Here is a 14,202-nt window from a genome sequence, read left to right as displayed (position 1 = left end):
CTAAGACAACATTGGCTTCATGACTCCCCCCCCCCCCGGCCAGGGAATCTTCTTTGAGATAGAAAGCCACACTGACTCTGGCTCCCCTGGACCACAGAAAAGCTCCAGCCTTCCACGCCTTGGAGAAGTGATTCACGTCCAGCCTGCCAACACCTGAACTGCTCCTGAACAGGTTCCCCGCTGGCCTACCTCAGCCAAGCCTGCAGGCCTCAACACACCACTGCAGTACTCACTGCAGACTACACAGCCAAGCTTTGAGTCGCTTCTAATTCACTTGTAGTGGGGTGAATGTCTTCCTAAAGTATTTCAGCATTTCTGTGTTTAGCACTACAAACCAGGGTGTAGCTCTCACTTGATTAACCTCTCAGAGAGAAATCCATGCAACACGCTTGAAAGGAGAAGTGATCAATAGATAATATAATGGGCTCATCAGACTTGATACCGATGGCGGTAAATACACTAGACGCACCTTGCACCGTTCAACAGCTCGGAGGATGTTGGAGCAGGCTGATCTGTTTATTCAGGGTCCAGGTCTGGCTCAGTGGTGCTGGGTGTGATATAGCCCACAACCACAACACTATTAAACAGTCTGGAGTCTTGATTCGTTTTGTTTGAACCCAAATCAATTTGGCAGGATCAATTAGACTCTTGCTTCGGTTTGTCAGAAAAATAACCTGTTTACTTGGGTGAGTAGACGAGTAGTGTGAGTAACAATCTGTGTGCGTGTGGGTGGTAGAAGGCTGGGGGTGGGGGGGGGGGGGGGGATTTAGCTTTTAGCTTTTTGTGGGGCTTAAATGTGGGCTTCAAATGACATTAAAACCTATAAAGATTTGACAGTGTGGGGAGGTTTAGTTCATCCCCATGAGGATTTTTTGCTTGTTTATCCTTAGATTTTGTTTCATTTTTCTGTTGTTTTTGTGTATTATTTAATGGAAATAAACTGCAAAAATACCTGATGTATGTGTGCACATGTGCGTGCGTGTGTGTGTCTGCGCTCTTACGCGTGTGTGTCCGTGTTTCCGCGCACTCCCCAGGCCACGGTTTCTGCTCCTGCGGCCGCTGTATCTGCGGTGATGGATGGTTTGGGAATCACTGCCAGTTCCCCCGCACCTGCAACATGTCGGACAGCCAGAGCAAGAGCCAGTGTGAGACAGCCCATGGCGTCATGTGCTCCGGGAAAGGTACGGTGACGGGGCTCGTGGGGGTGACACTGGCCTTGACCATTCTAACCATAAACTCTCACGAAGCTATCACGAAGCTTTTGAAGGATAATAACTTGTATGAAAACGCCTGTAGAGATCTAAGATAGACTAGTGCTAGACCAGCCAGGGCCAGTATTTCAAAAACTGCCAACTTAGTGGGGTTTCCTCATGCAACGATGTCAAGAGTCTACAGAGAACAACGTGATCCAGGAAAAACAGCTGGCGGAAGGGGATCCCGTGGATGTAAACAACCCGTCAATGAAAGAGGTCAGAGGTGGATGTCAGTAATCATTCTGACTAACAGGTGGTGGAGGGCCAAGCCACTTGCAGCTGAATACAGAGCTGTTGCTCCAACGAACATGCTTCAACACACCACCTGTCCTTCCTTATCAGCTATAACAGCAGATGATGGGTTTAAGTGCCACAGTCTAAGGGAAGCAGAAAAGCAAGAGTCCAGTGGGGGGGGACAGTAGATGCTGGAACCAGATTTCTGTTGCACAGTGCTGATCAGATGGTCAGAATTTGATTTGGTTCCAGAAACATGACAGCAGGTATCTATTTTTTTTCCGTTTCCTTGGCCTTCACAGTCCAAGATCTTCATCCTAAGGAGCATCTCTGGGAGGAGGTAGAACAAGTAGTTCAGAGCATGTCAGCACCTCAAGCTCATTTGCAGCAATTGCAAGAAGCCATCTTGTCCTCATGGGCCAATAGTCCTGCAGAATCATTTCAACACCTAGTGGATTCTGTGCCATGACGAATTGCTGCCGTTCTGAAAGCCAAAGGAGGTGTGTGTGTGTGTATTAAAAAAAAATATATATATATATATATATATAAAGATATATATAAACACAAAAAGTTGTTCAAAATATGAAGTACATTACAATTTCTCTCTCTCTGACTTTATCTCTCTCTCTCTCTCTCTCTCTCTCTCTCTCTCTCTCTCTCTCTCTCTCTCTCTCTCTCTCTCTCTCTCTCTACCTAATTAAAAGCAGACTGCTTAAAAGCACGCAACTGCTAAACAAGAAAGCAAAATATCCCCACAGTGGAAGGTGTGTCAGCAGGATTGCAATTTTCCACTGCCGTCCAAGTGAATCCGAGCTTATTTATCTCCTTCTACCACAGACAGGAGAATAGTATCAGACCCTCTGTCGTTCTCTCTGCGTCTTACACACACACACACACACACACACACACTCACACACGCACCTTCATGAAGGGGATCACAAGCGCGAGCATCTTGCCGTCTTTTCAAAGTCTACACTTCAAACCCCTTCGACGGGTATAAATAGCAACACTGAAGGAGTTGAGACGTTCTCCTCTGGGCTTTGGGAGGTACGGAGAGACCCAGGGAGATGTGTTCATGCTCAGGCATCATGGGAGACTCCACACTCTTCTAGCCTCTCCTATCTAAACTCTTTACCCTTCAGCACTGCAAATATCTCCTGGTCAGTTGTTTATTGATTACAAGATATAGCAGAGTCATGGCAGACTAAACACACTTTTGAACGCATTTTGCAATGAGGAATAGATTAAAGAGTAGACATCAATTCAAACAATATTTATATTAGCGGTAGCCCTTATGGGAAAGTATATTCCCACAAAATATATGTTCCTTATATTTATTATGTGTCTGTAAAAACTGCATATAATAGCTTACAACAGCAGGCTTAAAACGGCCGTTTGTTCACACAGCTCTCACGGAGCAAATTAAGTGGCATTTCAGACATATGTATTTGCCATATCATGTCATTATGCAGTGATGTGAAATGGCTGGATCAAAAACGTGCTGGCTTCGGAGATGTGAAAGGTTCGGAGAGCTGTAATAGGCCACTGACTGTATGGTTTCTGAGAGCACAGTCGTATGTTTTCAGGTTCCTGCCACTGTGGGAGGTGTATCTGTTCACCACAGGAGTGGTACGTTTCAGGAGACTTCTGTGAATGCGACGACAGGGACTGTGACCAGCATGATGGCTTGATCTGTACAGGTAGAGTTCATATACACCATTTAACACCTCCATACAGTCTTAATCCTTCTGTCTCTCTCTCTCACACACACACATACACACATAAACACACACAAACACACACACATAACACACACACACACACACACACACACACACACACACACACACACACACACACACACACACACACACACACACACACACACTTCTACTGGCACAGTTGCCGTCTGTCCTTTGTAACGGGTCCTGGGGTGCGTTGATGTGACTTCAGTTTGATTGGTGGATTAGATAGTTCAGTAGCAAGCTGAGATTGTGCTGTCCAATCAGTGAAGACCCAATTCCTCATTTTCTTCACCTAATTGTCTTGGCTATGGTTCAACAAGCAGAAACTCCAAAGAGAGTGAATATTTTCCTCCCACACACACACACACACACGCACCCCCAACCTCCACCCCAAGAGATGGATCTGACCAATGGAAAAAACAAATATTCTAATTACTGTAGTTCTAGATACTGAAGATGGACAACTGATGTTTATGTTTTGATTTCCTGACTTTATGAGATATAGTGGCATTCAACCAAATATGCTATTCCTCCCACACAAACAAAAGATTTATTAAAAACAAGGGGAAAACATAGCCGACAAAGGAAATGTATAAATACGGTTAAATGTCAATGATTAGCATATTAGTGATTAGGACATGTGTCATAATTAGCATATGCATATGTTTTAATAAAGTCAAATTCTTATGTTGCATTCAGAATGCTGTCTTTACAAGAATGGAAAATGAATTTCAAAAACAGGCATTTTTTTTACTGTGTTCGGTACAACACTGATGAATTGAACTTTATAAAGATGCAAGAAATGTGTCTTCTAGGTTACAAATACTAATACTAATTTCACATCTGTGAATTTCACGGGTTCATCAGCAGGAGATTCTCATTACAGAAATTGATGAGTGATGTGGAAAATTCAATGTGTTAGAAATGCTTGGTACTTAATTTCATGCACCACAGTTTATAACTCCAACTGTTAGAGTGGTGATATGATACATGAACTCCAAATATTTCCACCAAGGGTACAACCTGCACCCTAAAGGCAGAACCTTCATCCTAAGCCCACATTCATTGTATATGCAATACCTGTTCCTGCAGGTAGTTCGAAATTATTCTACATTTCACTGACATGCCCTTAGTTCACTGCTGATGTGTATGACCATATCCTAACAAGGGTTTCAGCCTCCCCCAGATAGTAGCGAGTACACATTTCAACACTCCGAGCTGCCTCTTAACATGCTCACGTCCTGGAATCAACATATTAAAATGTAAATATGCGACGCCTAGATCTGCTACATTTTAGCGCAGCATGTGCAGGAGTTAAAGTCAGTTAAAGGAACCATCCAAGACCAACTGTATATTATGCTTGAGGCTTAACAGCTCGTAGCAGTGGCACAGTAGCTACCACAGCAGCCTCTACCTGCATGTAGTCAATCAGGAGTGACACGCCCTACATGGGGAGAGCCAGCCAGGAGTGACACTCCCTATATGTAGAGAGCCAGCCAGGAGCGAGCGAACCTTAAGGGTGAACACCACCCTCTACAGATTCTGCTTTGAAATTGTTATGTACCATCCCCCATTCATAAACGCAGCAAACTGCTTCAGTAACTCTATCATTTCAGCCGTACAGCAAGAACAGCATCAGTATTTATAGCCGAGGATGCGCTACCAAAACAGAGCTATTAGACTGCGAGGCGGCAAAGCTAGTGGGCAGCAGACAAGCGGCTGCCCAAAGCCCTCAGCTGCCATCTCTTCAGCCACCATCTCTTTGCAGGCAACGGTGTGTGTAACTGCGGAACCTGCGAATGCTGGGACGGTTGGACAGGAAATGCCTGTGAAATCTGGGTGGGAGAGGAGTACTAAGGACCAGGACCTTTCTGAAGACTAAGGACCAGGAGTACTAACGACCAGGACCTTTCTGAAGACAGACTGCTGCAGGAAGGTCACACAAGACCAATGTTAGAAGAGCCCAGACGCACAACCTGGGAACGATTTCTTCATTCTGCTTATATAACTGCATTCAATGTACCAGTTACAAATTTTACTTTATTCAAATTTCATTGTTTGTTTGTTTTTGTTTGTTCATTTGCTTGTTTGTTTTGTAAGAGCAAGAGACACATTGGTTCATAGACAAATGACCTTGTAACCCTTTATATGTTTCCATTACTATATGTATGAAATTGTTTATAAGAAATGGTTACATAGTTTGCAGAATGACAGGAGAGGAGTTGAATACATGAAAAGGATAGATATATAATAATAGACAGAAGATAACCCTACTGACAGTGTTATTTGTGTGCTTATGAAATATAATATTAGATACTTGATCCTGTTATATTTGACAAACTGTGCAACTATTGTAAGTGTTTAATGGATAAAAAAGTTCAATTCTTCACTCAGGTGAGTGGATCCACAAACATTTATTCCCTTTTGATAGCCTAAATGTTCTGTTTCACTCAACTCAGGAATCCCTTCAAAATCATGGATCAAAATCAAGCTAAAATGATTCTAAAATAACTATATGAAAATATGACCATATGTTTTTAAATGAACCACGTGACATACATTTCCATAAACGTATTAAATATATTCATATCCAAGTTTTTTTTTTTGAGTTTTGGAGAAATTTGTAGGTATAAACGTCCATGAGTGGATGCTCCATTTTTAAAGAATATCACTGATGAGAAAAGCCAGGAAGTAGAAAAGGTTGGGAATGACATCACGCCTTGGCCATCCCATGGCATTCAGTATTCAACAATTTCCTTTTTCCAAGCATCTAAATCACTGAGTGCAATAATATACTGCACATAGTATTGCATTAAGTTTCTTACTGACATTACAGTACACCTTTATATAAATATTTTATTCAATATGTTGTATCTGTGTATACAACAAACACAAACTGTACAGTGCAGACAAACTCTTTGCATATATGTATGTAAAATTAGCAGTACATACCAACATTTCTTGATACACACAGCCTATAACATGCGGTTCTCGAATGCCGTCCTTTTCCCATGCAACAAATGACACAATGGCCAAATTAAAGAGCTGTAACCAAAAATCAACTGTGATGATTCTGCTTTCAAAAATATGAATGAGGAAACCGAACAGAAACAGTTAAGAGTTCAGTGATAGCTCCTCACGTCAGACGACATCCCACGTGACCTGCACGGCACGGAATAAACACACAATTGCGAGAGGAAAGAAAAAAAGACATAACGGACATACACACAGATGCACATTTACTCACCAGTCATTAACAAAAATAAATTCAGTCTTCATATAACTAGTCAACAGGTGTGCAGGGCCTGTTAGCCCAGCATGTAGAGTTCACAGGAGAATGTGATTGGTGTGTTGTGTGTGAGTGGAACACCAGGCCTCAAATGGACTCGGAACAGTTTGAGCAACTGCTGTGTGTAATTCTGCATGTCATTCTAGCATTACCATAGTTTTGTACAGACAAATATGTAAGTTTAAGTAATGTGCTTTAACATGTCCTAATAAGAAACTAGCTCATACCAATAAGTTTTTTCGAAAATATAGATCTTCAAATGAAGCCTTGAATATATTTGAAATTTAGCAGCCCAGCTTCAATCTATTTAATAACATTGTAAATCTTATTGAGAAAAACTATGAAAACTGTTAAAGCAAGACAGGCTTCATACCAAATCTGATGACAGATTTAAATAATCATTGATAGTTTTCTAAAGGTCACAAGTAGATGATGAACTGAAAGTGCTATAATTTCAATTCAGAGAAAGTATGAGATCCTTACAATATCATGCCCATTCAGTGCTGTCCTAACCAGACTAATAATCCATTCCACCCGTCCCATACTTTGATTCATATGGAAAAGCATGCAGGTGATTAATTTATAGGTACCCCTAGTCTTTTGTGAAGCAAACATACTTCAGTATAGTCTTCAGTCGTAGCCATTGAGGATTCACTTAAAAAGGCAAAGAGAGTTGGTTGTTCTGTTGTAAGGATGAATATTAGTCACAGTGAGCAAAAACTGGAAATTGAAATAGTGGGCTAGCTTTTAATGTCCCCACTACACATTAGAGCTTTTAGTGTCCCCACTACACATTAGAGCTTTTAATGTCCCCACTACGCATTACAGGGACCAGAGGGTCTAGATTCTTGGACATGTAGAGAAACTTTGGTAAAATTCAGGATCAACCTTTGTGGATGTGAATGTGAAGTGAGGGGGGACTGTGTATCGACTGAGAAAGCTACTCTGTGTGTGTGTGTGTGTGTGTGTGTGTGTGTGTGTGTGTGTGTGTGTGTGTGTGTGTGTGTGTGTGTGTGTGTGGGTGTGTGTGCATGTTTACGTGTGTGTGTGTGTGTGTGTGTGTGTGTGTGTGTGTGTGTGTGTGTGTGTGTGTGTGTGTGTGTGTGTTCTCTAGGGGGCATGAGGCACCTTTAACCCAGCACATACTGGGTACATGTTTTTGCATGCTGGGTTAGAGGTCATCACAGGCACACAATAGGCCAATAAGAGCAGGACCCTGCATGCTGACCTAGAGAGAAACCTCAATATTTAATTGTAATATCTAGTCATAAAAATCTATTTTTAAAGCTTTTAATTTTTTATACAGTGAAAATGTTGTTATATAAGCCATCTCAATACTAACCTTACCCATGCTTTCGCTGAACAAAGAAGGGATGCGGTCAACAGCAAATGTGCCTACTTAAATTCAGCCATTTTCTCGCTCTGCCACCAAGGAGACCCATCTCATAACGGCCGCCAGCAGTGCTGCCCCCTAGAGGGCCCACCAGAATTAGCCCCCAGTTCAGACAGGGCGCCAGGGACGGGCCGTAACCGAAGGCCTACAAGGCCTATAGATGTTCCTAGAGCGTACGCTCTAAACTAAGAATAAAGAAAAGTAGACATCTGCTTCCTCTCTGCCGGGGCTGGAGGCGGGGCCTGTTGCCGGCCTGGTGATAATGCTTGTGGCAATACGTATGGAAATATGGATCAGGCACCTCGCTGGTTGAGGGAGGGCAAAGCAGATACGTGGTACGTGCTGGCTGGTTAAAAACGCTTAAGTGCTTAAGTCGGCAAGTCTGTGATAGCCATTTCTGCTTCCTGCAGGCTCTGTGATGATGGTGTGGGCCCAGGATCCTTCTGTATGATTCCCTGCACAACAAGCCACTACTGGCATCTCAGTTCTACACAAGTAATGTGCCTGTGTGTGTGTGTGTGTGTGTGTGTGTGTGTGTGTGTGTGTGTGTGTGTGTGTGTGTGCGTTGTAGCCCCTGCAAAGGTTTGTTGCACTCAACAAAGAGAAGGAGTGACGATTTGAGTCAGTGAGAAAGCAAACACGAGAGAGAGAGAGAGAGACTTAGCAGAAGACGCAGGAACATACTCTATAAAAAAATCAGAGGATGATAGTCCTATTTCTTGCGGGTTTCAGTCTGTAGCGTGTTTCCCCAGAGCATAGCTGGTGTTCACTGTGTATAGAAAATAGATCTGAATTAGATGCTGCTGTTACAGGGCTCATAAAGTACGTCACAAGTGACCATCAGCAGCAGAAGACGCTGCCACTCAAAGCTCCGTCACCCACTGTCCCAATCTTCGTTCTCATGGATTGTCACAGTCACAAGAACACATTGGCATTATTGTGTGTGTGTGTGTGTGGGGGGTGGGGTGTGTGTAGGTGCGGGTGGTGTCGGGCGAAGGCATTCCATATCCGGTAGGGCATTCCACGGTGCAGGCTGACCTCGTCCAGCCGAATCCTCCTCGCCGCTAAACTCGGCCGCGCTTCCACGATCCGTGTTGGCAGGTGGACGGAGAGAGTCAGAGGAGGAGAGAGGAGGGGGGGGGGGGGCTCTTCCGGACCGGATTCCCAGTCAGGAGAAGGAGAGTGCAGTCTACGAGAGCGGCGTCTCTCTTTGGGGGAGGGGAGGGGCCTCGGTGCAGCGTCTCCGGGGGGGCCAGGCTATGTGCTAGGCTTGCTGGCTGCCTTGCTGACAGGTCTTCCCCCGTTCATTACGGCTGGCTCACTTGTGCTTTTGCTGGGGGGCACGGCGGCCTTGGGCACCGTCTCCCCTACGTCATGCAACGATGGCTCTCGGTACATCGCAACTGCAAGTCAGAGCAGACAGGACAGGAGTCAAGGGTTAGGCAGGTATTATTGAGCCCTACCATCCATATTCTTTTTTTTTGGGGGGGGGGGGGGGGGGTGTCCATTTGTTCTGGTAAACTAATGAACGATGCCACAGGTCTGAGTGAAAAAGAAAGGATGCATAGGCAATAGACGGCTGCCGTGCGAATAACGCAGCAGGTGCAAGTGTGACTAATACCTGTCGTAATGGCTGCCATCTCCACGTCCCCAAACTCCAAGCTTGCTTGGGAGGGAAGGTGGCGTTCATTAGGCCAGCTCTGACAGAGCCTGTGTGAGTTTGTCAAAGTTCAGGCAGGTTGTCAAGTGTGGCTGCAGCTTATGCTAAGTTTCTGTAAGGGTGGGGGGGGGGGAGCTGATCTCTGGGGATAAATTTGGCAGCTTATGTAACCAAAACTCGATTTCGCCAGGAACCAAGAAAGCGTGCGAAAGGAGCATAACTCTCTTTTTCCTGCGGTGTGACTAGGGGGCACACCAGGGGACCACTAGCACACCAGGGGGCCAGAGTACAGCAGGGGGCCAGAGTACAGCAGGGGGCCACTAATGACTCAATAATTCTCATACGGGACTCTGCAATTGCTTCCTTGTGATTCATGGTTTTATATTATGAAGGCAAACTATCGTTTCAAACTTCGTGTCACATAAGGCATGTCAAAGGCAGGAGTGCGCACAATAGACGAGACACTTTTTTACAGTACAGCTCTGGTGATGGTCTACGCTTGCACTACGCTCTAGTGCAATACTGCTGCCGTTTTCACATGGCTTCACATAAGACACATTTCATATGTGTGTCCTAATATATACGGCACTTCACATATGACACATTTCATATGTGTGTTCTAATATATACGGCACTTCACACATATGGAACAGACAAATACTGTTGCCTACTTCACACATTCACATATTCATTACACTGTGGTGTAACGTAATCATTCAAATTACACATGCCATTCATATGACATACTTCACTTAATTACACTCCAGAGTAATGTAATCTAACTTTATGCAAAACTTGTAGCTGAAAATATACAAAATGGTGAAATTATCACTGCAATTTCTCCCTTTAAAATGTTGCCTCTTTCTCATTTACACCATCTGTATGGCTGAGAAACTGGTCCAATAGAAACTGACATGCTGTACATGTTCCTCTAAAACTTAACAGGTAAATTCTGGATTTTAATTCTGCATAATCTGCCTCATAATGTGGAGACCCTGAGATTGTAGTCTCCACGGGCCGCTGGGGGGAGATGGACCTGCCCCTGGGGGAGATGGAGTTGCCCCTGGGGGGAGATGGACCTGCCCCTGGGGGAGATGGACCTGCCCCTGGGGGAGGCCGGAGCTGCCGTTACCTTCTAATGGCTTGGGAAGGAAGTGGGCTGCTGGCTTGGTTTTCTTCACACGATTGCCCTTCATTGCTTGACCCTCTTTATTGAGACCCAAGAACCAGGCTCTCCCCGACTCCTGCTGTCGGTACAACATGGATGAGTAGATCACGTAGTAGTTCTCAAAGACCGACTCTTTGAACTTGCATTCTGCCGTAAACAGTTCCTGGGAGGGAGAGAGAGAGAGAGAGAGAGAGAGAGAGAAGGACAGGGGACAGAAAGAAGAGAAGACAAGATTTGCGGCTGAGCTGAGGATTTGTGGCACAAGCATGTTCGTGCATCTGCTTCATAGAGCCGACTGCCAGGAGGACGAGTACATAATAGTAATTGTCTTCGTTTATGTAGATTAAAGTTATCCAATCCTGGCCAGGAATAGTAAAGAGGTCGACTCTACTAAAACTGTCCGTTTCCCATGTTCTATGGAGGAAAGCTGCGCCGTGCGACTGAGGTAAAGTGCAAGACTCTCAGTCTAATGGTGTCTAGTGTGAACAGCAGGAATGAGCACCATGATGCACAACACAAGCAGGATTTGGAGTCGGGCTTTCAGTCCACACACTTACAAGGGTGTTCTCACGCCCTTGTCTGCTTTACATTCACAGTATACGTTTGTCTGTCAAACATTCACACTTCCATTTTGAATATAAATTCTATTTTTTCTAAATTGCAGAACAAAAGGAGGGACCCATTGCCTGTCTGTCTCTGCCAGCTAAATATATAATCTCCTATTAAAGATTTTTGTTTTAATCAAAGGTAGTAGCTCCAAGAACCGGAGCCTTATCCGATCAGCACGGTCTTAGCACCCATTCAAGTCATGACTGGGAATCTCAGGAGGTACCATATCCTTAAGAACCTATGCCAATCGAATAAAAAACCCTTAACTCCGCCTTTGGAACAGGTAACAGCTTCACAAAGTTTCAGAGAAAGTGGGGGTTTAATCCAACAGCTGTATAAGACGGTAGGCTTTTTTTATTATCCAAAGACACAATGGTGGATTTTCAAAAGTTAATTCGGCCATAATGATGCCTGTTAACTTATAGCAGTAATGAACTTTTTCATGTGGAATGTGCATATTTTACAATAGTGGAAAAAATGTTTTAGTCATGAAACAATAATTTTACATTAACTATAATTTTAAAAGCCACTTTTCAAGGAAATTATTTAAAAAAAATAGTTATAGCACTAGTTATATAACCATTAGTTATGGCACTGTCTCCATAACCACCACAGTACAACAGCAAAGTGTTTCTAAGAAGTCCTTATGTACAGAAGGATAATGGCAATGCCATAATTCTGCGTGATAAATCACTCATTTATGAAAGATGGCTAACAAAGCCATCGGTTTTCACCACTACGTGTGGTGTCATCTGTGAATGCTGTGTATCCTGTGTATTGCACTACCCTGCAATTTACTGCATTGATTAAAATGTGTTGGCTCCCTGTATCAATTCAATAACTCTGGCGCGTCATAAATCCAGGAAGCATTGCCCTGTGCTAGTACTGAAACAAGTGTGTGCTTGCTTACACATTCTATTAAAACCCAGACCGTTGCATAATATGATGGTTCTGGTGGTTACACCAGTCCTCTTAGATTAAACACCGCATCCATCAGAACATGACAAGTAACAAATGTAAAAAGCAAATCCAAACTGTGCCAAAACCCATCTGTTAAATTACTAATGCTGCATCCCTGCCTAGTTAACGAGGGACTGGGATTTAAATACGAGGCTTTCACAAGTCGGTAATGCAGAGAGGCAAACACCCGCTGATCTTCTTTACATGAGACCTTAAAGGATCCTCATCATGGGCTTTGATTGTAAAGCACCATTAACAAGCAATTTTGCAAAGTTCTGCCTTGTTATTTTCGTCTTCAGCCTAAATCCCAGTGCTCTCTGCCATTTTTTTTATTGCTACCTGTCAACTTCAGACAATCAGTAGCCAGTGGGATAGAGGAGGAGAAGAAACGTAAACCCAAGAGGCACGTTGGCGAGATGGGACGCCCAACTCGAGGGGACGAAATCGCATTACGTAAGGGAGATGAGTTCGGTTGTGGTTTGGCGGGATCTCCAGGTCCCTTGATTAAACACTAAAGGGAAGCTTCACTGAGCGCACGCTAACTCAAAGCTCTGTGCTAAATGCTGCAGAACAAGCCTTTGTTTGACCTGTTGCAGGACACAGTGGCTGTGGCTAATTTTCAGGACTGTGATTGCCCTTCAGATTATTGTGAAAAGTTGCTTAAATGAGGTCGTCAATGAGGTCGTTAAATTAAATGTTTGTCTCGTCAGGTGCCCAAGTCACTGGTTGGCTAGTTACTGTAATTAGATAGTTTTGGATGGAGAATTCTGAATACTAATTTCCAGATATTTGCACCAGCAGCTAGGCACCGCCTGAAACAGAGGCTGCCATTAAAACTAATTACTCTGTTTAACATAGTAAATATTCAGCTGAACAACATGAGAATGCCACAGTTTTGTGCTGACATTCTGCAAATGTCTTCCAATGTATATTTCAAAATAAAGCCACAGGATATAATCATTTGAAGTTTAGCAAAGTTAGTGTAATGTGCAAAGTGATGCACGTGATGTGCAGAAGATAACAAGTGTTTTAAAAAGTAAGTTGTAAAAGCACATGACGATGTCTACAGGTATATATGTAGGTAAATCAGAATGTGAAAAGTACCTTACTGCACTAAAATATTGCTCTTTGGTGCCTGGCCAGACACACTACAAGTGAAGAGCTTCTAATATAACAGAACATAATTGTCTCAGCTAACACAAAACCCACCCACCCATAGTCAAGTCACACCTCCTAATGTTTACTGTGAACGCACCCATACTCAGATATACTCAGATCACAGCTCCTAATGTTTACTGTGAACGCACCCATACTCAGATCACACCTACTAATGATTACTGTGAACACACCCATACTCAGATATACTCAGATCACACCTCCTAATATTTACTGTGAACGCACCCATACTCAGATCACACCTCCTAATGTTTACTGTCAACGCACCCATACTCAGATCACACCTACTAATGTTTACTGTGAATGCACCCATACTCAGATATACTCAGATCACACCTCCTAATATTTACTGTCAACGCACCCATACTCAGATCAAACCTCCTAATGTTTACTGTGAACGCACCCATACTCAGATATACTCAGATCACACCTCCTAATATTTACTGTGAACGCACCCATACTCACACCTACTAATGTCTACTGTGAACGCACCTACACTCACACCTACTAATGTTTACTGTGAACGCACTATACTCAGATATACTCACATATTTTTAAGTGTCATACACATAATACACATATGCATCATAACATCATACACATAAAGAAACACTCTACATTCAGTTGTGCGTAGTAAAACAATGTTTGTGCCTTTGAATAGGGGGGACTGCCATATCTACCACTGCTATTTCAGTGAAGTGAGGAACCCTCAGGC

At 43.5% G+C, this 14,202-nt stretch overlaps 2 protein-coding genes across 8 annotated transcripts in view; one reads left to right on the top strand and one right to left on the bottom strand.

The window, feature by feature from the left end:
* The window catches only part of itgbl1 (integrin, beta-like 1), a 37,695-nt gene extending 32,144 nt beyond the window's left edge, over positions 1–5,551 (top strand). The window contains exons 9-11 of the mRNA XM_077001682.1: positions 1,035–1,181; positions 3,074–3,187; positions 5,001–5,551. Coding sequence (XP_076857797.1) covers positions 1,035–1,181; positions 3,074–3,187; positions 5,001–5,089 — 350 coding nt within the window. The 3' untranslated portion in view covers positions 5,090–5,551. The remainder of the gene's footprint in view (positions 1–1,034; positions 1,182–3,073; positions 3,188–5,000) is intronic.
* Positions 5,552–5,627: 76 nt separating this feature from the next.
* Positions 5,628–14,202, bottom strand: part of fgf14 (fibroblast growth factor 14) — a 100,587-nt gene continuing 92,012 nt past the window's right edge. For all 7 annotated transcript variants that reach the window (XM_077001687.1, XM_077001683.1, XM_077001686.1 and 4 more), the window contains 2 exons: positions 10,707–10,905; positions 5,628–9,317 (listed from right to left, as the gene is read on the bottom strand). In XM_077001687.1, coding sequence (XP_076857802.1) covers positions 9,172–9,317; positions 10,707–10,905 — 345 coding nt within the window. In that variant the 3' untranslated portion in view covers positions 5,628–9,171. The remainder of the gene's footprint in view (positions 9,318–10,706; positions 10,906–14,202) is intronic.

Source organism: Brachyhypopomus gauderio, chromosome 4, assembly GCF_052324685.1.
Source record: "Brachyhypopomus gauderio isolate BG-103 chromosome 4, BGAUD_0.2, whole genome shotgun sequence".
Taxonomy (NCBI): Eukaryota; Metazoa; Chordata; class Actinopteri; order Gymnotiformes; family Hypopomidae; genus Brachyhypopomus; species Brachyhypopomus gauderio.
Note: the sequence above shows the minus strand (reverse complement) of the source record. Positions and strands in the feature narration are given on the sequence as shown.